This window comes from Zalophus californianus, chromosome 6 (assembly GCF_009762305.2).
Source record: "Zalophus californianus isolate mZalCal1 chromosome 6, mZalCal1.pri.v2, whole genome shotgun sequence".
Classification (NCBI taxonomy): domain Eukaryota; kingdom Metazoa; phylum Chordata; class Mammalia; order Carnivora; family Otariidae; genus Zalophus; species Zalophus californianus.
Window position 1 is genome coordinate 80825133 of NC_045600.1, and position 21709 is coordinate 80846841.

Consider the following 21709-nt stretch of genomic DNA (forward strand, 5'->3'; position numbering starts at 1 on the left):
AAAAATCTTAGTTCCTCTTAATCATTTCTAAATTCCTGTCCTCTAAGTTGCTAGTTCTGCCCTTGATCTGCCTTATTTCCTAAGCTTTCTAGTGCATTCTTCATCTCATTGAATTCTTCAGCTCCAGAATTTGTCTGGTTCTTTAACAATTTCAATCTTTTTGACAAAGAACTCCTGTTCATTATTTTCCACAGTTCATTGAATAACCTTTCTGAGTTTTTCTTGTAGCTTGTTGAATCTCTCCATAACAGCTATTTTGAATTCTTTATCAGTTAGATCCCAATATTCCATGCCTTTGAGTTTGGTTGAATTCTTTTCTCTTTGTGATACCGTGAGTTTCCGTAGCGTCGCACGAAATGTGCCTCTGCCATCGTATTTGAAGTAGTAGCACACACCTTTCTTAGTTGTTTACTTTGACTGTTACAGTGCAACAGACTGGCATTTAAAGTCCTTTTGTTTTTCATAAGGTGGCCACATACTATAGCTCAAGTTTTGGGTTTCTTTTTACCTAAGCCGGCTCTGGTGCTGCACTTGGGAGCGTGCATTAAAAAAGTTGATATATAGAGTACTGGCGGTAGAGGTGGAGGGCTGCCCACGGCATGATAGGGGGATCCTCGAGTGGGGGTACTCCCAGAGGTCCATGGGCAAACCTGCTGTGAAACCCTGAGGGAGATGTGTTCCTTCAGTGCCCTTTGTTACTCTTATCTGCCTCTTTCCCTTTCCTCTCCCTCCCCCTAGTCCTGGAGGTCCTTTCTTAGAAACCTGGGTGCCGTTGGAGAGAAATGAGTCCTTCCAGCTATAGCCTGTGCAGCCAGGGGGCCATTCACTACTTTTGCTTTCCCTGTCCTCTGTGAGGGAGGAAGCCCAGTGCAATTGCAGTGTCATCCTGGGCAGGGAGGCTGACTCCTAAGATTCTCCTCAGCCTCTGCCCCCAAACTCTTCTCGGTCTGGCTCCGTTCCCAGTGGGACCTCCACAACTTCTGTATCTTCCTTGCATGTCCGACCTGGTTTGCACTCTCCAGTGTTGCTCTTGCCTGCTCATGGCAAGACGGAGATGGCAAGACGGGGTGGAGCAGGCTCACCACCTCCCTTGGATCTGAGGCCTAGCCACCTACTTTCCAGAGCACAGGCAGGTACAGATCTCCTGGGTATTCCGTGAGGTCACTTTTTGTTTGGTTATGAATAACCAGTTTGTTGTAAATAAAAGGGGAGAGTAGGAGGGTACAACTCCCATTGCCACGATGATGTCTCCAGTCTTCTGTGAATCCAGTGTTCTTACATTATACCATATTGATTACTCCCTCCCTGCAAGTGTAGGCAATTTCTGGGTAATCTGGATACAATGAGTTGTTTCTCAGTGGAAATTATCTAGATTGTTACGTGCTAGGTAAATGTGTTCCATGATAATAGAGTAATTATTCACGATCTGAGGCAAACCATAGAGAGCATGGAATCCTGCCTTGTATTTTACAGAGGACTAAGTATGGCACAGTATATCTGGTATTAGCATCACACATGTAATTTGCTTTTGACAGTTTCTACCCCTGAAGAGAAAGGGCTTTGTGTAACCCACATTTTGTCACCTTCTGATTGACTTGATTCTTAAAGCAGGTCTTAAAAAACACTCTGAGCCAGAGAATACCTTTCATCCAGAAAATCTGTTATTTTTTTCCTATGTTCCTCCTAATATTATGTTCTTTGTTTCAGGCACCAAGCCAAGAGTTTCACATGTATTGTTTCCTCACATGTTTCTGTATTCCAGCTTCTAGGAGTCTGACAGGGAAGGTACAACACTGAGAAGGCAGGGGATTCTGAGGCCCTTTTGGGCAATTTCACTATGTAATATGTTGAATTATTTAAGGAATTCTCGCTAGGTGGATGTTGGTTTTGTGTTTGTACTGCTAGGCCTCCAAAAACACATTGCCAACCTTGATGTTTTAGAAAAAAGAAAACCGTTAAGGATCTAAGCTTCCCTCTCTCTAAAATGACTTAAAGTTACCTGACACTGGTAGGAACCCCTTGGAGCCAGCCCTCACCCTGAGCCCTGTACTCTAAACAAAAGGAAGTACATCAGTTATTGGCCCTACAGAACTGAGTATTAGGGCAACTGCCTGTTGTCCCCTTTCTTATCCTCTTTCATTATGCCCTTTTCTCTAACCTTGGAACCATATTCCCAAACTCCTATTCTTCCTTTCTTGGTAAACTTTTATCTTTTATAATGCCTTTATGGGGCACCTTATAATTAGGACATTGTAAGTTGAACAGAAGGAAAAGCAACTCCTGGTACAGTTGTTACCAGTTTATAGATTACATTCAACTGTGCATCTGCCAGATACTGTCTAATGATGTATACAGAAGATCAGCACCTTCTCTTACGTGTTTGAGTTTCATTTAGAAACAGGGCTGTGGGGTCAGCACAGTAAAGCTGATTAGTAGAAACTGTCTTTTTCTCTCAAAGCGCCTATTGTGAACAGACTTTGGGTCCTGGCACCAACACGTTGAAATGGCAATAGGGAGCCCAGTATATCTTGTTCTACTCATGTAATGTGAGACATAGCCTCCACTGGTTTGAAAGAAAGCCAGAATCCTTTCTTTTCTTTTTTTGGCTTTATCCTGCTAGTAATCAACCTGGTCAGAATCTTCAGCTTACATGTTCTTCCCCGGTTCAGCCCCACTTCTCTGAGAGTCTGAAAGAAAAAAAAAAAAAAAAAAAAGGAAGGTACCTGTTCCAGCTCTTGGTAAGTTGGGAGTCTGAGATGACGGAGATCCTCCTTCGATTTTATGAGGGATTCTTTATTCTCCCACTTGACAAAAGCCCGCTTTCTGACCAAGACGGGGCTGGGGCATGGAGATGTGGGACTGGGAAGCACATACAGAGTATCCTGGGCTGTCTTCCTTGGGGAGGACAGCATCAAGGGCCCGGAAGGACCCTCACTGCCAAGCCACGGCAGTGATTCTGTCTGGGTGGCCTTGTGGGTGACAGTCCTCTTCAGCCGAACAGAAATCTTCTGTGAGGACACTCCCATGAGCATGATGGTCCGATCTTTACTATCCTCACTGTGTTCCACGGCCTCCCCATTAGGGAATGTGAAAGGCCCTTCCTCAGGTGCTGTAGAAAGATACAGGACATATTAGTATTCTATCTCAGAAAAGCAGAGACTCAGATGAGACCGTTCTTATTATAGGAGTTCCATGGGCCCAAAGTGGACTCCTTTTCAGGCACCCTCTTCAGGGGGTGAAGGGGCCTGAAGTGCAGGTGCTTTGCTGGCGAAGCCACGGCCACTGGTGCCAGGCTGCATCTACCCTGAGGGAAGGACATTTTTCTATTTGCACAAAGGTTGTCTAGAGGACTTCAGTTGCTGCAGATTAGCTGAAGCGAGGCCCTGCTTCAGTGCTGTAGAGAGAAATGGTCCATACAGATTTTCTGTGGACATTGGGAGGGGGTAGCTCTGAGTGTTCAAGTTTTGGTCCTCTTGCAGGTGGCCTCCAGGAGCTGGTAGGAATTTTCTTTGGGACCTGTTTGTACAGTGGGCATAGCTTAACTGTGAGGGGGAAGTTCCAGCTTTGTGGAAGTGTGTCTCAAAATGTGTTGCCCTTAACATTCTGGTTTTCTCTCAGCCAACACCCTTGCCCAGGACCCAGCCTGGATATTAACCATTAGGAGTAATTTCTTGGAAAAGTAAAGAGTGGATATATTTGAGATGATTGGTAGGTTGTAAGACTATTGTTTTGCAATGACTCAACAGTAATTCTGGGCTGTTTAAACACATCATTTATAAAGAAACAGATTTTAGATTCTGTTGAGTCTTTCATTTAATAAGGATGAAAAAGTTACCTTCCAGGATTTGGGGGAAATGAAATGATTATATAAAGTGTTTTTTAATCTAGTAAAATGTTACATATTTTTAATTACTAAACTTTGTAGCCAAGACATTGGATTGGTATAGTCAGAGTGGCTTCTGGACAACAAAAAAAGTTATCCAATTGGCATTTATAATTTGAACCAACAGTTCTAATACTAGAAACCTTAGGAACATAAATTGACATGAAGTATCAGAATATTTAAGTTATATTTACCCTAAAAGAACAACCCTATATTTTTGGAATATTATGCATGATGATTTTTTTGTATTTCGCATTTTACAACCAGACTTTCATGCTGCTCTCTGCCACCTTTCTCCCATGAAAATTTGTATTTTATGTGACAGAACTGAGGTCCCCAAAAGTGATATGTAATTCTTGAAACGTGTCTTCCACAGTGGTGTCTGCAGTGGTTTTTATTAAGGGGGAAGGACAAAGGTAATCTTTCCTCCCTGAAAACTTTATCCTTCCCACTTCATTTTCCAAGAGGAATGTTCTCTGTGCCTACTTACCATGGAGCAGGTCTTTGGCTCCCAGTGAGCAAAGGTTGGATGTTGGCCCTGCAGCGGTGCTGTTCTCTGTGGGAGCTGCTGGGTTCTTGGTTCGCTTCTTGCACTCAAACACAACCAGATCTTTGCACTGTTTGTGGCAGTTCATCCCGCAGTCTGTGGACGAGACACCCTGGTCAGGAAGTCTTTCGCTTTCTTCTCCAGAGTCTCAAAACCACATTGGTGCCGTGCTTTCTCGTCACACGTGCCTGTCCTAGTCTGGAGCTGGACACCTGCTATTCCTAATGAACCTAGTAGCCTCATTTGGTCAACTCTGGATCTCACAATCTTGTTGCAACCCTTATCAGAACCAGAAGCACTGTCTTGGAGAGAAGTGGTGTCTTAGTCATCCTGCGTATACTGCCTAATTTACAGAGAGCCCCCTGGAAGCTCGCAGCTCTTACGTCTTACTCTTTCTTCCTTGCCATAAAGTCACCTCTTTCACTCCTGAATTTCTCCAGTTAGAAGGAAGGACAGTTAGGTCCGGAGGAATCCACTGGTAAGAGGAAAGCTGGCAAGGGCCTTTGTATGTAAAGACTTCTGTTCCCAAAGTGCCCTTCTTTGGAGACCCACCTTTCCATGACCATATGAAAGCATCATCTCCTACCCGCCATCCCCAGGTCCAGGACAACCCACACAGAGAGAGGACCTCGCAGGGAGGAGCTTCATAACTGGTCGCTCAGGCATTCCTCTTCTCTGTGGTGGCAGTCACTGTCAGTGGGTGCTCTAGGGAAACCAGTTTGGGAATGAGGCTGGGAGCCGTGCTGAGAAGTTGCGGATTCAACAGACAACTCCTCTGGGTAAAAAATACTTTATTAGGAGATCCTCTGAGACCAGGCAAAACAACACAGTCGACGAAGCTGAGCCTTACCTTTACATCGATATCCTTGTTTGATCACTCCCCAGAGCTATGAGAGAGACGAGAGATGGTTAGAGTACCAGCCATCATTCATCTGTCGGTATGAGGCTAGACAGTGGCATCCATTCTTTATTTTCCTTCATTGTGCTTTCTTCCTCAGGTGGGAAGGAAACCTCCTTTATCTTCCCCATCTTAACTCTCCTGACCTTAAATTGCAAACATGAAGAGTTTGTGCTGATGAAAGATGTGCGAGAAGCTCACTAGCATGGACTTAGGAGGCCTTCCTGAGGCCTGAAGTAGATGAATCAAAGAACAAACTAGTTTCTCGGGACTCCAAACTAGAGAACAAGCATACAGAATCCTGGGGTCGGTGGAGGGGGGGGTGGTCAGAGAGGGGCAGAGCCACATGACTTCTTAAAAGCCATTCCTTTTGAAGGGCAAAGGGCAGGGATGTCTCATAATTTTTTTCTCTCACAGTGGCAACAGCATATGACTATAATTACTTAAAAAATATATCCTCAGTTCAACGGTTTTTACCATTTGTCCCAGGCCTCATAGACCAGAGGAAGAAATCAGTCCGGGAGAAATGGTAAAGATGAGTTCAAGTAAAAACCATGCATTTGAGAATGAGCTTATTCTAGGTGTTTGTTTAGGCTTTAAGCTGGGGTGGTTGATAAGGGTGGTGAGGTCTCTGCTTGGCTTAATCACTTAAATTGTCTCATACCCCTCCCCAAGTTTAACCTAAAGCATTCAGAGAACAACTTACAAATCCAGCACAGTTGTCACAGAAAGTAGGTTTCAGGTAGGTGGTCTCTTGAAAGTTGTGAGGAAAGCCCAGGCCCAGTTTGGAGTAGATTGAGCTGGCCCTCATGAAGTAGGCTGTGATCTCATCTCTGCTGATGAGGCCTTCCCTGCCAGCAAGGGACAGACAAGGTGTGAGTGGGGTCTGGGGTAACAAGAGTGGCTTCTAGCCTTTGTTTTTACCCTTGTGTGGCAGGTACAGTACGTAGTGCTGGGGACTATTTCCCTGAGCCCTGCTCTTCAGTAGGGATGCATGGATAGCACGTCATGAGTAGGTGAGAAGGCACTATTCATTTCTACAGAGGTGTTCTTTGGCTAAAGTAGGTTTTCCTAGCCAATTTAAAGACTCAAGAAAGAAATGGAAACTGTACAGGGAGAGAAGTGCCTTATGCTGTGGTTTCTGACTTTAGACAGTACATGACACATAACTGGAGCCCACCAACCATCCCTTTGATTTCATACAGAGAACCAACATAGAGCTTATGTAACCTTCTGAAAAGTAAATAGATAACGTATTAAATAATTATTTCTCATAATCTGCAGAACCAAGCAAGAAGGAACACTACTACAGGTTTTCTTATTTAGAGTTGACTATTCCTTAACGGGCAGATTTATGAAATCTTCAATTCTGAGGCATTTAAAACACACGTGTTTTTCATGGTCTGTTGTCCAAACGAAAACCAGACCAGCATTGATTTGATGATTGCTCCCTTAGCACCAAGAGCCTCCTATGCCTGTACACAAACGCTCACCTGTCTTTGTCCATCACACAGAAGGAAAAGGGAAAACTGGCAGCAATCTTTTCAAACTCTTCCTGAGAAATGTATCCATCCTGGTCATGATCATAGTTCTTGAAGACGGACTGTGGAAAAAAAGGAGTTTCTTTGGTGATTACCAAAGCGAAACCAGCCATTTCTCCCTTGAGCCAAATGACAAAGGGTTGGAACGTCTGATAAAAGCCTCTGCTCAGCCTGAATGAGAGAACGAAGAAACGTGCTCCTGAAGCTGCTGCAGAGAAGCAGCAGGGCACATGGCAGGGCTGCCCCGGGCCCACATCGGCAGGGGGCCAGGGGCTGGCGGGTCCCTTAGCACATTGATGGTGCCACCTCCCTGGCCACTGGGTGCTCCTCGCTCCTTGCACAGGGGCTCTTCTCCCTCTGCTCTGCCCCCCTTACAGTGCTTCTGCTAACAGCCCAGCGGGAAGCGCTCCTTCCCTCTCAGTCCTCCACTGCCCATGGTTCTGTCACGAGCTGGCTCTCCCTTTTCTCTTACTACCCTGGATTAGAAACACAGAAGTAGGTATCCCTCCTCCACAGTAACAGTGAAGAGAATCAAGAGGGCCAAAATTTTCAGTATTAGATTCTCCTTATTATCCTTACTTAAGCTTTTTCTGATGCCTCTCTGCCTCCCAAATCAACTGCCAGCCCTTAAATATATGCTCTCCTACTAGGTCTTCAAGAGGGGGCACACCTCCCCCAACATGAGGCCCAAGTGTGTTTGCAAAACGTAACTTGTGAACTGTCCTACAGGCACAGTATGAGAAGCGGTTCCCTGTGCTCACCAGGAACAGGTTTCAAGTTTCCCCTCTGTGTGTTTCTGCCACTGTGGGCACCCCCTCCCCACCCTCTGCATATAAAGCTAAGCCAGGCTGTGCCTTGCTTTTGTCTGCTGAAATAACAGCTGTACTTACATCCACCATCCTCTGGACGTGTTTACTTATAGTCTTTGGGTCCGGTTTGGGAGATACTCCAGAGGCCCAGTCCACCACTACTGGTGGTTTTGAAGGTGTTAGTGGCTGAAATGAAATATTCAGAGAAATCCCCATGACCAGAATGCAGTACAACCTACAGCTCCTTCCTTTCCCACTACCTGATGGCCACACTGGACAACCGTCAGCTCTGTGCAGGGGCAAGGAGCTGAGAGCCCATGTGGAATTGAAATCTACAATCGTCATCTTGGCCAATGCAAATGTTGTGCTTCACAGCTGACAAAGTGCTCCTCACATAATATTCTCTTCATCACAGAGAACTCAAAATTCTCCATTCCCTCTGCATTATTAAACCTTTTGTCAGCAGAACTGCTATCAGCAGAACTACAGTGGCTCATTTAAATTTCCTCTCTGTTCTCTTCTTACTAAAGCCGTAGATGAGGAGAAAAATAGCTGAAACACAGGCAGGACGACACAAGGAAAGAAGTCTGAGGCTTGGACACCTGGAGACGGGCTCCATTCCTAATTTGAGACTTGGCCCAAATGAAAATCTCTTCCAAAAATGGGAGAATGTACCCTTTCCATTGAAATGCCCTCTAACACCCTGAAGATGGAACCTGCCAAGTATTTTTAGTGAACAGCTTTCATTACGGTAGGAGCTAGAACTTGATTCTTCTGTGTAGAGGCAATGCAGTCTAGGCATCTGAGCAGAGAAGTTGGATTACTTAAGCGCAGGTACCTCCCCGCATTGAGTACTACGTGTTTGGGGGTTGGGAAGCTGCCCAGGAGACTGGGCGGTGGGGGGTGGGGGTCCCCGGACCTTCAGAAGGAAGGCTGAAATTTTCACCTGCCTGTAGGAGAGGCGGGCCAGACGACCTGTGAGGGTCCTACTGGGCAGCGCTGGGACTGCGCTGTTTTGAGGACTTACCAGCACAAGAGGTCAAAAGCCCCAGCAGACTGCTCTTTCTGACCCAGATGAATACAGGATGATCCGTCTTTTCTAACTGGGATGCATGTGCTTATCAACAAATCAAAGAGAAACAACTGATGTGGGGATACTTTATAATAATAGGAAGGAGATGTCACTATGGCCCGCAAGTCTCCCTTCTCTACTTGGTAAATCACTGACTGCACCACTCACTGGGATGTGCTTAGGGCACATAGTCGTTTACCGTTCCTATATTCGTCTCATCCCTTCAAGTAGACTACAGGCTCTTTATGGTCAGGAATTAATGATACATATGTTGAAGCTCTGTTCCTAGCACGAGGTTGGGCATACAGTGGAAACATAATACTTATTAAACTGAATAAAGGTTTGTTCCTTAAGATAATGACCTTGATGAGCAGTTGTAAAGTACCTGTTACTTGCAGTAATCTTAGCATAAAAATATGAACAAACTCACTGGGGCTTTGTGGTTCCTTGGTTCCCGAGCATAGGAAAGCTCGTAGATTTCATCTTCAGTGTAGTAGAGATCTAAGGACAACTGCAGGTCAAAGCAGAACACAGTTATTTGCTAGGATGCTGTTTGTCTTTCCCAGGGCTGATGTGTTTCTCTACTCTTCTAGGCCATTCTAGTGGTTTGTTTTAACAATTCACAAAGTTTGGAGGGTGTAACACTTACTACTGTAATAGGGCAAGCATTAGTTCCTTCTTGTTAACGTGTTTTTAAATTGTGAAGAAATGTCAAGATGTCCTCTTTTAAAATATTTAATATCTAAGCCTTTAGAGTTTAGGCAGAAGGGCCCATCTGGTCAGATGGTCCATGCCTCACTTGTTCTCTACAACAGAACCCAGTTTAAGTGATTGGTGAACAGATTTTATTAAATGATATTAAGAGTTAATCAGTTTCATATATCTTAAAACCATAAAATCTAGAAGGGAGAGATCTTAGAAATAATCTTGTTCTTAACCTAGAGTCTATGGATGGCTTCAAGAGGTCCAGAACTCCTATATATTTTTTATATTTTTCAGTTTTCATCCCATGATTTGTGATTCAAAAAAGTTAAGATCAGTATGTCTTTTGACAGATGGTGTCTACGGCCGAGACCTGCTTTGGTCACCTGGCCAACTGCCAAAGGGGCTGGGATGTGAACCATGGGGCTCTATCAATAGAATCATCATGTGAGGGAAGAAGAGGCTGTAATAATTATGCCATTCTGCAGAAGAGCAGATTAAGAACTGTTTCATTTTAGAACTGCAAGAAGTTACAAGTTATCCCAGAGACTCCTCTCTGATTTGCAGAGAAGAAAACAGATACGTTAGGTGCCCACAGTCACAGAGCTGGTGAACTACAGAATCGTGGGTCTGGAAGGGGGTTCATCTGATCTCACTCTGGACCGAAAGTGCAAATCCTGGTCTCCTGTACCACAACTGTTCACCTATTCTTGACTTGAATGCCTCCATTTTGTTGTTGGTTTTTTTTGTTTGTTTGTTTTTAACTCATTGCCTTACCCTTTTTAAAATGAGAATACACTGTCTCCTTCTCTTAGGTAGCTTTAGATCCTGATTTGCTATCAGCTCCTCCCGGAGAGTTTAGAATTGCTTTTGTAGAGGGGTGGGAAGGAGTTCTAGAAGTCCTAAGGGCATACTGTTTAAAAGCACAGCCTCTGGAGTCCCACCACCTGGGTCTGAATCCAGGTTCTGCTGCTTAATCATGTGTGGTACCCTGACCAATTATACCTGTGTGCCTCAGTACCCCATCCATAAAATGGTGATCATCATAGTATCTACTTGCGAGAGTTTTTATGAGGATTAACTGAACTAGTATCTGCTAGGCTGCAGGGAGTGGTGGGTGGCACACAGCTCGTCCTTAGTAACTGCCTCCTGTGGGAGCCTCACCGTCAGCAGGTGCACCAAGTCCTTGTTGGCCTCCAAGGGCGGGGCCACCTCTTGCAGCTGGACCAGTTCATTGATATGATTGTAAAGGGCCAGCAGCTTGTGGACATTGACCTTTCCATCTTCCAGATAGTCGGGCATGGCTTCATACAGGGAGATGAGGTCCTTGAGGTGCACCCCCAGAATGGGGATCTTGAATTGGGTGCACTCCCCATAGGCCCGCCGGTAGTTGTCATAGTTTCTACAGGAGGACAACAGCTCGGTCATCTCACCCAGAACCTACAAAATAGAAGAGACCCGGTCACAGGTACCCACCTGGCAGCGTGTATTATCTGCAATACTCTCAGTCCCTCCCATGATTTCACCCCATCCCGAATTGGGCAGGAGGGGATTCATCTACAATTTGCATACTGTGACTCCCGAATTAAAAAACTCCAGTTTATTTCAAATGTCAGTGTGTATCTGCAAACACAAGGTATGCTTTACTTGATTATACTACATAACTGAAAAATTTTAAGTGCGGTCTTACATTTTTATACTATTTTTTAAAAATAAAAACCGGAGATAAAAATTAAAAAGGTACAAGAATATATAGTACACAGTAAGTGTCCCTCTGACCTCTGTCCCCCAGGCATGCAGTTGCCCTCCCTACTATTATCTGAGCGCTTCCAGAGACACATGGGAAGTGTACTGTCGAAGCGCTGACTATTGCCAACAAGGGGAGAAGCTGTGGGGCTTCAGCGGTCTCTAGCATGTTCATACTCTAACGTTGCACTCTGTGGGCCTTAGCGATTCTGAAGCATGGGATACTGCATTCACAGACTGAAAACCTGCACCAGAGACCGAGTTCCAGCAGAGGGCACGCAGGAAGATCAGGCGGAAGGCCTAGGGAGCTCTTCCTGAGAGCCCACGCCCTGCCCTAGCCCTGGAAGGGGCATGGCTGCTCACCAGCACAAAAAGGGAGCGGCCAGATCTGCGGTTCTCAACAAATATGCCTGGTTCAAGTGAACAAGCAGTTCGCAGGACCCCAGTCCCCATGCATGACGACCAGCTTCCTCAGACGCAAAGACTGTCCACCAATCATGTTACAGCACAAAATACCTACTTTAAATGCTGCTGGAAATTCTTTTAATAAAATTGTGGCCTAACAAGTACCATTTCTCTCCAATGAAGGACTTGAGGCTTGGAGTTAGCCTCCCTCAATCACTATGAGCAGGCAAGAGAGCCTCCTTCTCACTCACCTCTCAGCAAACGGTGCCCGTGAGTGTGAAGTATGGAAGGGGCTCACAAGACGAGAGACTAACAGCAAAAATGAGATAGTTTTGCTCCCCTTGGGAGGTGAAATAAACTACTAGAGGAGCAAGGGGTTCTTGCTTTACTTCTGGCCTCACTAATCGGCTGTGCAGACCACCCTGAGGGTCAAGAAGCTCCAGACATGGAAGCACTGCTGTGGGGCTCCAAGCTGAAGAGGAGCAAGCTCGATCTTGTCAGTGAGATAACACGAGAGCGTGTTCATCTCCATGACTGTCTCCCTCTGTCAGTTCTGAGACATGGGCAATCTTTTCGACGGTTCCACTGAGTTTCGCCAGAACTAGTAGGGAACTGGAAGGTGGGGGTGGGGTAGCGTCCCCAGAGCTCAGGGTGGTGAGAGCAGGGATGATGAATCTGAGACTTCCCGAAAGCAGGCTGGACAGCTGAGAACAACAGGACAATGGGGCACAGACCTGTCTCCCGAAGAAGAGCCTCCATGCAGCTCGGGAGGACAGAGGCGGGGGAGCTGGGGGCCGAGGTTAGTAAGGGGGGGCTGGCTGGTCCTCACGTGAGGCGGAGACACTGAGAGAGCAGTTGTCAGCTAGTCCGCACCAAACAGCTGCATTTCTAGCTTCAGTATACCTTAGGGGTTTGTATGCCTAATAGCCCTACGTTATGAAGAGCTAAAGCCTATTCTCTAAAATCTAAAGAATGTAGGAAAGTGCATAGGGCACTTAAGAAAAATATCCCTCAATAAGACCCTATTACAAAATGGCACCTGAAAAGCTCATTTTCAACTCTCTGGGAAAATTCAACTATCCAGAATGTCATTCTCTAAGAGATCTGAATAGGCAGGTTTCTAATGTGTCACTCACTATACATATTTGACATATAAACTGAACTACGGTCAACTGAGCCACTTTCTTTTAGGAAAACATTTGGAACAAGTTGCTGGAGCAAGGAGTCGGTATTAAAGACCGTGACTCTCAATATTCATGGCAGTACAGGAGAGAGGCACACGTTACTGCAACTGACCATAGGGAAGCATGCAGTGACACCGAGGCCAGACTGAGTCACAGTCACTCTCAGATCTGGGATAGTCACATCCTATGGGTTTGCTGGGGGTTTGCCTCTCTAGTATTCTGCCTAATTAACTGAGAAAGGATAAAATGGTTTGGAAATGCTCTCTGGGTTGCCTCTCAATAAATGTCGATGCTGGTCCTGGGAATGCTGCTAAGGGGCCCTGGAGGAAGGAGGCAGTGACACTGACCTTATTGATTTCATGTGGGACATGCGAACTTGTCTCCTTGAGCCTGGAGATTGAGCTGTGACAGAGCCCACCTATCACAGCCATCAATGTATTGAAGTTCTGTAGCTGGTGGAGTTTCTGTGACATAGAAAAGCGAGGAGAGTAGTCAATGTACATGTCAGTTGCGCACCTCTCCACTCTGCACCTCCAGTCTTCCTAATACTGGTCAAAGCCTAGCAGTCAGGTGTTGTGCTTTTCTGACCATTTTCCCCTATAGGCTTAACTTCAAACCCTATCTAGCAAGGTGTCATATCTCCCTTCTTTGCTGCACCAGTTCGGCAGGCCATCCTCTACATCAGCAGTTTCTAAGAACCACCCAAAGTACTTGCTTAACGCAAAGATTGCTGGATCCAAGAGCAGCTATTCTGACTCCCGGGATCTGGGGCTGAGCTGAGGGATAAACTTTCAGTTAATATCAGAGCAAGTGGGCCATGTACCAAACTTTGAGAAACGCTGGTCTTAAACCTCTAGAACTAATATTATTTTATATCCTTCATCTCAAATAACCACTTTTATTTTTAAGGACAAAGACTGTTTTATTCTCTTATGCTGTGCCAGTGCCTATGCCGGACCGTCCCTGGGAGAGAGGAGCTAGAGTCTCTGGGAAATTTCAATTATGTGTTCTTACTACCTGTTTTCCTCTCATCAAATGCTTAAACTCTGCCTTCAAACATTAAACCCAGCCGTTCAACACAGTAAGGGCTCACAGACCTAAGACAACTGAGGTAGTCCAGCCCCAGTAAAACCTGCCCTTTCCTTTGCCATGTGGGCCAGATTTGGGGAAACAATGTAGGCTGGGAAGCATCTTCTGAATAGGTGAAAAGATCTAAACAGATCTCGGGGTGCCTGGCTGGTTCAGTCAGAAGAGTGTGTGACTCTTGATCTTGGGGTCGTGAGTTCGAGCCCCATACTGGGTGTAGAGATTACTTTAAAATAAATAAATACGTAAAAAAATTTTAAAAGATCCAAACAGCTCTAAAAGTGTATCCTGACCCCTGAGATAATCAATATGGTCCTCACCATATTGCCCTTATGTAGGAAATAGAAAAGTCACCATATCTAAACCTGGGACAATTCACATCACACAAACTCTCCTGTGGTTCAGGGGGCGGGAAGCCGCTCTAACGGATAGACTGACTTGGGGGGAAGAAGGGATACTTTACCTCATAGCCTAGGTCAAATTCTTAAGCTAGTCACTGACCTGAGCCACCTGGATGAACTTGATGAAGACTTCTGCCCGGAGCTGTGGGGTGGGACGGCTGAGAACCATCAGTTGTACCCACTGGGAGATGCCGTTACACAGGGCGATGGACCGCTCCATGGTGGGATTCTCCTTCACACAGCTATTCACGAGGTAATTCTGATAATCGGAGAACTGGGGAAAAAGAAACCCATCAGGACTGGCCCTCTGGTCCTCTGGGACATCTGAGAGGCACATCACTTCTGCTCTGTTGATGGTTCAGTTGATGCTATGGGACAGAGGAGCTCTTGGCCCTCCTCCTGCATGTCTTCCACTTGGCTGATGAGAATGGTGGGAAGGAAATCTTTCTTATCCTACCCAAAGCATGGTTTCTCTACATCAAAAGTCATTAGGCCCAAGGGGATGTGTCCACACACTAATCCAAATACTGTATTCTGAGTGGATAATGATACTGTCCCTTCTAAAGAATACAATATAGAAGAGAAATCTCAGTATAGACAGTCCCTGACTAGAATGGTTTCACTTAGGATTTTTTAATTGTACAATGTTGCAAAAGCCATATGCATTCGTAAGAAACCATACTTTGAATTTTGAATCTGGAACTTTTCCCAGACTAGCCATATGCAGTGCGAAACTCGTGATGCTGGGCAGCGAGTTGCGGCTCCCAGGCAGAAACGTGATCACACGGATAAACGACTGATACGCTTACAACCATCCTGTCTCCTGTAAAGTTTTCACTTCTGTTTTTCACTTTCAGTACAGTATTCAGTAAATTACGGGAGATAGTCAGCTTTTTATTACAAATAGGCTTTGCAACAGATGATTTTGCCCAACCGTAGGCTAACATAAGTGTTCTGAGCACACTGAAGAGTAGGCTAGGCTGAGCTATGTATGATGTTGGTAGATTAGAGGTGTTAAATGCATTTTCAACTTGTGATATTTTCAACTTACAATGGGTTTATGGCTCAATAAACCCATCATACGTTGAGTAAGATCTGTACTAGTTCTAGCTCCGTCACTGAAGTTAAGGGGAAAAACAGACAACCCTCTCCTCAAAAATCTCCTCTTTCTCTCCCCCCCACCCCCTGCATCCCCAACTGTTTTCTTAACTGAAAAGTGGGATCATAAACTCTGCCCCATCTAGGTCACAAAGTTGTTAGACATAACAATGTCTGAAAGCACTTTAACTTTTCAGAGTGCTGGCCCACATGAGGTGGTACTGACAGGATAATCATTAACCTCATGCTACAACAAACCTGTTTGGATTTCCTCTGACTCACCAGCTTGAGCAGAGGCCACGTGGTTAGCCATTATGGAGTGACCATAGTTTTCCAACTGGCCAAGGGCACTGACCATGGCTGACCGTGATCGGCTCCTGTGAAAATGGAGCTGTCTCGGCAGATCACTGGCTAAGCAAGGATGCAGCCATCTCGTCCCCTATCCCAGACGATCCTCTGTTCAAGTGGTAGAACCAAGAGGCAGGAGCCCTCTACTCTGCTCCAGCGGGGCCTGGGGAAGCTTTTGGTGCAGTATCCCAGCTATTTCGAGCTCTCTGCTTCCGAACTCCCCTTTGAAATCAGATGTGACATGGCTGAGCCAGTGACTGCTGATGGGTGGAAAACTATCAGCAAAAACGACTCAAGAGGGACACATAAGCAATCTTACTGGTTCTGAGAGAAAGTCCCCATGACTCACTCCAGTGAATACATTTATCTACCCCTCCCACTGTAAATAAAACATCAAATCCACTTATTTTTTAGAATTAGTACTATAATAGTAAGTACTATAAATAGCAGAAAATATCAAATGCCACTCCATTCATAGCAGAGAGAAATTTCCCTCCAACTACAATGAAGGAACATATTTGGGAAAGCTACTTAGAATTGTGTAGGAAAAATGAAAATATGGCCCCCCCCCCACACACAAATCCTCTTCTATGAGGGGATCATGCCACCTAAAAGCAATGAAAGTTCACACTGATGTTTTCATTTGCAAATGGAGCACAGCCTCCAGCTGGGGGGAGCACTAGCTCCAAGTCCCAGGGATTCTCACTCCTGCCTCTGCCAAGCTGAGCCTCCTGGAGGCTGCTGCAGCTGCCAGGGCCCGCTGGGGCCCCGCAGGGCTCATGTTGCCCGCGTGCTAAATGGCTCTTTTCAGTGTCCTTCCCTGGGACAGGGGAGGCACTGCCAAATGGAAACTCCCCAGGTGGAGCTTCCTAACCGGGGCCTGCAGTTTTGTGGGAGGGGTGCCAGTGGGGACCCTGGGGGGGCTGGTGGGGATTAATGCTTGGAGGCTTGTTTCCACATGGGAGCTGGGGGGAGGGGGCCTGGCCGAATGGTGCAACCGCTGTGTGAAAACAGGATTACATCAACATCACGGGAGAAAAGATGAAATAAACTCTGAAACTTGGTTTGTCATTCTTCCAGACACAAGCAGGTCTCCAGAAATTGGAACTGAGCGACCAGGAGGCACGTGACTCCAGCCCCGGCTCTGACCGTGATGAGCTGAGTGACTTTGTTCAGGCCACTTTCTGAGCAGCCCCCATCCCCTCTTCTGGGGAACCCAGGTCATTCCAAGAAATGCATCCAGCAACTAGGTATGCTCTATTTTTGGAGCAAAGCCAAAGACTGTACCTCTGGGAGGGGTGGGGACTGAGTGGGCTAAGGGTGGCACTTCTCAGGCAAGCAAGCACACTGGCCTGGGCTGGGGGGGGGGGGGGTTCTGTTGGCATCTGACATGTTGACAGGTTCTCTTGTATAGATCCAGTGTTCTTTGGTATCACATACAGAGCTTTAAGGAGCAAGGTTTGGGACTGCTTGGTTTAGATCTAGAATCATGGGTGTCTGCTGGGCCTGGCCAGCACTACTTCAAGAACTTCGCTATATTCTGGGCTAGACCATTAGCCCCTACTTTATTTTAGGATTTCCCCAAGCCACTCAAAGCCTATCTCAGAAAAAAACTCTGAGAAGACATATCCCCGTTTTCTTTTTCCTTTTTTTTTTCAGGAAAATTTTTTAAAAATTCTGGAAGCTTAATGGTTATGCGGGGTAAGAGGCGTGTGCGTCAGTGTGTGTATGCTGTGTGTACACACGTGTGTATCAGTGTGCAGGGTGCCCCAGGTGCCCACGGTACTGTCACTTGAGTGAGTGGTGGGGTGGCATGGAGGATGGGAGAAGGGATGCACAGCAGAGCTACAAAGAAATTTCTAGCGTACCCATTTTCTAGACTACCCGAAGTTTGATGGGAAAGTCCACCGGCTCTGAGGGGGCCTCCAGGGTTAGGAGGCAGACGGGCCTTATTTTCTGAAATAACCCCAGGAAGTTTCTCTCCTGCCCGTCAAGTACATACTGATATCCTCCGGAAGGACTTGAACTCCAGGTAGGTGAGGTGCTCCGACAGCTCCTCTGGCTCCAGGTGGTCAAAGAGCAGGGAAACTTTACGTTTCTTGCTGGTGTTTGATTTTATCCTTTGGGTCAGCTTCCTGGACCAGTCCCGGGCATTGCTTTTGTGGGTAAACATGAAAGGGAGAAGATGAGGAAAAGTAAACCCAAATTACTTTTTAGTTCAAGTAAATCCATTCGCATTTCCCACAAGGATATACAAAGCACCGTGAATTAGCTAACTTTCTTCTGCCAAAACAAAGCGTTAAACAGTTTCCCCCCACTTTTTATTTTTTCCCTATGGCACCAAGTAGGAAAGCCTTGCTGGTTTTCAATGAACCTTCGGAACACGTCGTGGGACCTGGGTAAGATGTGTTTACTTTAAAGGCCGTGGGAAGGAAAGTAAGTCTCAGGCATTGGTCACAGTGTCCTGGCCTTTGGTCCTTGCTCCTCTGTCTAGCCCCTGGGATCTCTGCTCTCTCCATGCCTTCTGTGTGTTCTTTCGTTCTTAGGAGGGCGATGGGGATGCTACCTCAAGATTTCAGCAAAGTAGCATTCCACAGACCGAGAAGCCACGCTAAAGGGAATCGTACAGGAAGGTCACTCTGGGCAGACTTGGGGCATTGTCCTCAAACATTCCCAGCCACGGAAATGACCAAGGAAGCCTAGCTAACCCTAGAGTGCCCTCCACCCCCACATTTTCTTAGAATTGATCCATTAGTTTTCCTAGAATTGATCCTTAGTTTCAATTTCCTTCACGAAGGAAGCAGCCATTTTGAGAGGCAGCAGGGTACAGATCTGTTTCCCAAACTGGTATTGATGAGAACCTTGTCCCTTGACAAAGGATTCTGTGGTCAAGTGAGTTTGGGAAAGCCTACAGATTCTGGAGCCCTGTTGGCCAGTGAACGTGTTATAAAGTGAAATGCCAAAGGGAAGCTTAACTCACTTTTTTTTTTTTTAAAGATTTATTTTTATCTTGAGAGAGTGAGAATGAGAGAGAGAGAGCACATGAGAGGTGGGAGGGTCAGAGGGAGAAGCAGACTCCCCACCGAGCAGGGAGCCCGATGCGGGACTCGATCCCGGGACTCCAGGATCATGACCTGAGCCGAAGGCAGCCGCTTAACCGACTGAGCCACCCAGGCGCCCTTAACTCACTATTTCTTAAGTATATGTGGTCAGGCAATATCCCACTGGCTGCTTCCTAAAGAATGTACTGTGGGAAATCTCAGGAGAGGTCAGTCAGCTAGGGACACGCTGGGACAAGGAGATCGGGGTCTGAGAACTGCCCTGTGCCCCAGGTTTTACATCTTTAAAATGAGAACACTGTTAACTTTGAAATTTTCTCTTATCTTTCAAGTTGTAGATTCTAAGCAGAGAAGTGCAGAGAATCCAAACTGGCATCCGCAGAACGATATCCAGGATGATGCAATGTGATCCTGAGGTCATTTCTGGGGGGCTGTGGCTCAGTGCTTGGAGGGTGGTCCGAGCCTAGCTTCGCTCTGCTACTAACTGTGTGACCTGAGCCGACCTTGCCAAGCCTCGGGTTCCCGGGCTGTTGCATGGAATGATCCCTAGAATGTGCTTCAGTCCTACAACGCTATATCCTAGGGATTTCTATTATTCCAAAATAAAGTGCCCACGTTGCAAACAGTGTGTGAGAGAGAGAGAGAGAGAGAGAGAGAGAGAGAGAGAGTGTGTGTGTGTGTGTGTGTGTGTGTGTGTATGTGTGTGTGCATGTGTTCTCCCAAAACTAGGAAAGGCCCTCATTTTTTAAAAAAATTTTTATTGTTATGTTAATCACCATACATTACATCATTAGTTTGTGATGGAAAGGCCCTCATTTTTTTAGAGTGGGCCAACGTCACAGACAATGTCATAGACGTGTATCAGAGATAATTATAAGGAATACGGTTACAGACAAACCAAATGTCCAAAGATGGGGTAGTGCGTCTGTAAATTACACTTTCTCATATGGAATAATCTGAACTATTCCTGAGAGCCTTCCCATCTCTGCAAGTCTACGCATCTCTTGTAGACATCCATACAAATTAGAAACCCTCCACTCAATCCATTTCTCAGCAGTCCCTTTCCCGAGACCGTGGCTGCTGAGGAAGCATCTAGTGGCCGTACTTCCAGCTTCTCATCATCTGGATTCACTTTAGTCACTATCTTGCTACCCGATTTCTTCTTCACTGGGACTTTTTTTTTTTTTTCCCCTGCTCTTTGACATTAGTCACTCACAGCTTTATCACCAGTGGGGCTTCTCTGCTTTTCTGCTAAAGGGCAGTCTTTTCACTCTGGGGCTACAGTCTGAGCCTGCCTGAGGGGCTTCTGGAAGTGGGGAATTCAGCCATCCCAGCAGGGGTTCAGAGGCCTGGCTGAGCAGCCCAGGAGGGAGGTGGTTTGGAAAGATTAGTCAAAACCTTGACACTCACATTTGAGTTGTGTCGATCAGGCGGCAGTGTAACTCCTCACCACTGGCCTTCACCAGTTCCTGAAACTCTTCCATAGTGTTTGTCAAGCTGGCATCCATTTTAAACATGATCCAGAATTCTGTTATCCAGTACCTACGAGGTGGGAGTTAAAAAACAAAACAAACAACAGTCCAAAACTGAAGCCAAGGACTCATGCTTTTTGGTGGGTTCTTCCCACAAAGAGGAATGAGAAAAAGAGGCTGCTTTGTCCTTCTGTGTGCCTGGGAATACAGAATATATGTTCTATATACAGAATGTACGGGGGTGGGGGGATGGTGTGGGGGATGGAAAAAAAACCACCTGCCGGCAGTCCTCCGCCCCTCCACACGCCACATGCTTTGACAGGGTAGGCGCAGCACAACACAAAAAGGGATGGCAAAGATTTAGGCACAATCGTGTGTATCAGAGACAACTCTAAGGAATACGGTTACAGACAAACCAAACGTCCAAAGACGGGGCAGTGCATCCGTAAATTACTTTCTCATATCTTACAAATATAGGACCATGAAAAATAATATCCACAAAAAAAGTTTTTAATGACTAAAGAGGATTCCTAGGATATAAAATTAAGTGAGAAATAAAGGATACAAAAATGTATTTTGATCTCAACTATGTTAAAAAAGAACTGCTTAGAAAAATCACAAAGGAAATATTCCAAAATAGGTCGTGGGATATGAATAATTATTACTATAATTATACTGTTTACTGTATTTTCCAAAATGCTCTAAGATGAGCTGTATTACTTTAATAATTAAGACTAAAAATGAAAGGACAGAGAGTTCCTTCATTATCTCTGTATCTCTCCCTGTGTCATTTGATACCAAAATGCTTTAAGACTGAAGAAAACGTTGGTATCAAATATTAAGCTCAGACACACGAGCAGAGACTGTGCTCCAATAAGGAATCTCCAGTGGGGCAGCACTGCCCTCTCCAGTCTGTCCAGAGGTGTTCTATAGACAGCACGGGAAAGGGGGAGAGCACAAGGAAAGAACTAGAATCCCTTGCTTCAGCCTTTCATTTCACCCCACTCCACAAGTCCCAACGACACGTAGAAACGTTACCTTACAAAATAGCAGATCTTCAGACAAAGCCCTGGTGAGTTCTTTGCCAAGGCGTCCTTATAGGTAGGGCTGTGGTTAAGGGAAATAGAAGCCTCTGTCATAGAAACCAAACAACTTCTCATGTTTGGAAGTATTTGCTTTTTTTTTTTTTTTTTAAGATTTTATTTATTTGACAGAGAGAGACACAGCGAGAGAGGGAACACAAGCAGGGGGAGTGGCAGAGGGAGAAGCAGGCTTCCCACGGAGCAGGGAGCCCGACGCGGGGCTCGATCCCAGGACCCTGGGACCATGACCTGAGCCGAAGGCAGTCGCTTAACGACTGAGCCACCCAGGTGCCCAGTATTTGCTAACCACCCCCCATATTTTCTTATTTTTTTGGCCATAGGACAACCACCAACTTGATGTGTGCAGCTGTGTGCG

The 21709-nt window shown here is 45.9% G+C and overlaps 1 protein-coding gene across 2 annotated transcripts in view; it reads right to left on the reverse strand.

Annotated features, from left to right (window-relative positions):
• RASGRP1 (RAS guanyl releasing protein 1) overlaps window positions 1-21709 on the reverse strand; it is a 79100-nt gene that overhangs the window by 7603 nt on the left and 49788 nt on the right. Inside the window, exons 4-16 of one of the 2 annotated variants that reach the window (XM_027571699.2) lie at window positions 21290-21352; window positions 20190-20321; window positions 17723-17876; window positions 14375-14548; window positions 13135-13251; window positions 10617-10892; window positions 9181-9261; window positions 7760-7864; window positions 6822-6931; window positions 6035-6179; window positions 5281-5317; window positions 4374-4526; window positions 2724-3109 (exon numbers count right to left, since the gene is read on the reverse strand). In XM_027571699.2, coding sequence (XP_027427500.1) covers window positions 2724-3109; window positions 4374-4526; window positions 5281-5317; window positions 6035-6179; window positions 6822-6931; window positions 7760-7864; window positions 9181-9261; window positions 10617-10892; window positions 13135-13251; window positions 14375-14548; window positions 17723-17876; window positions 20190-20321; window positions 21290-21352 — 1933 coding nt within the window. The remainder of the gene's footprint in view (window positions 1-2723; window positions 3110-4373; window positions 4527-5280; window positions 5318-6034; window positions 6180-6821; window positions 6932-7759; window positions 7865-9180; window positions 9262-10616; window positions 10893-13134; window positions 13252-14374; window positions 14549-17722; window positions 17877-20189; window positions 20322-21289; window positions 21353-21709) is intronic. The other variant, XM_027571700.2, reaches the window with a different exon arrangement.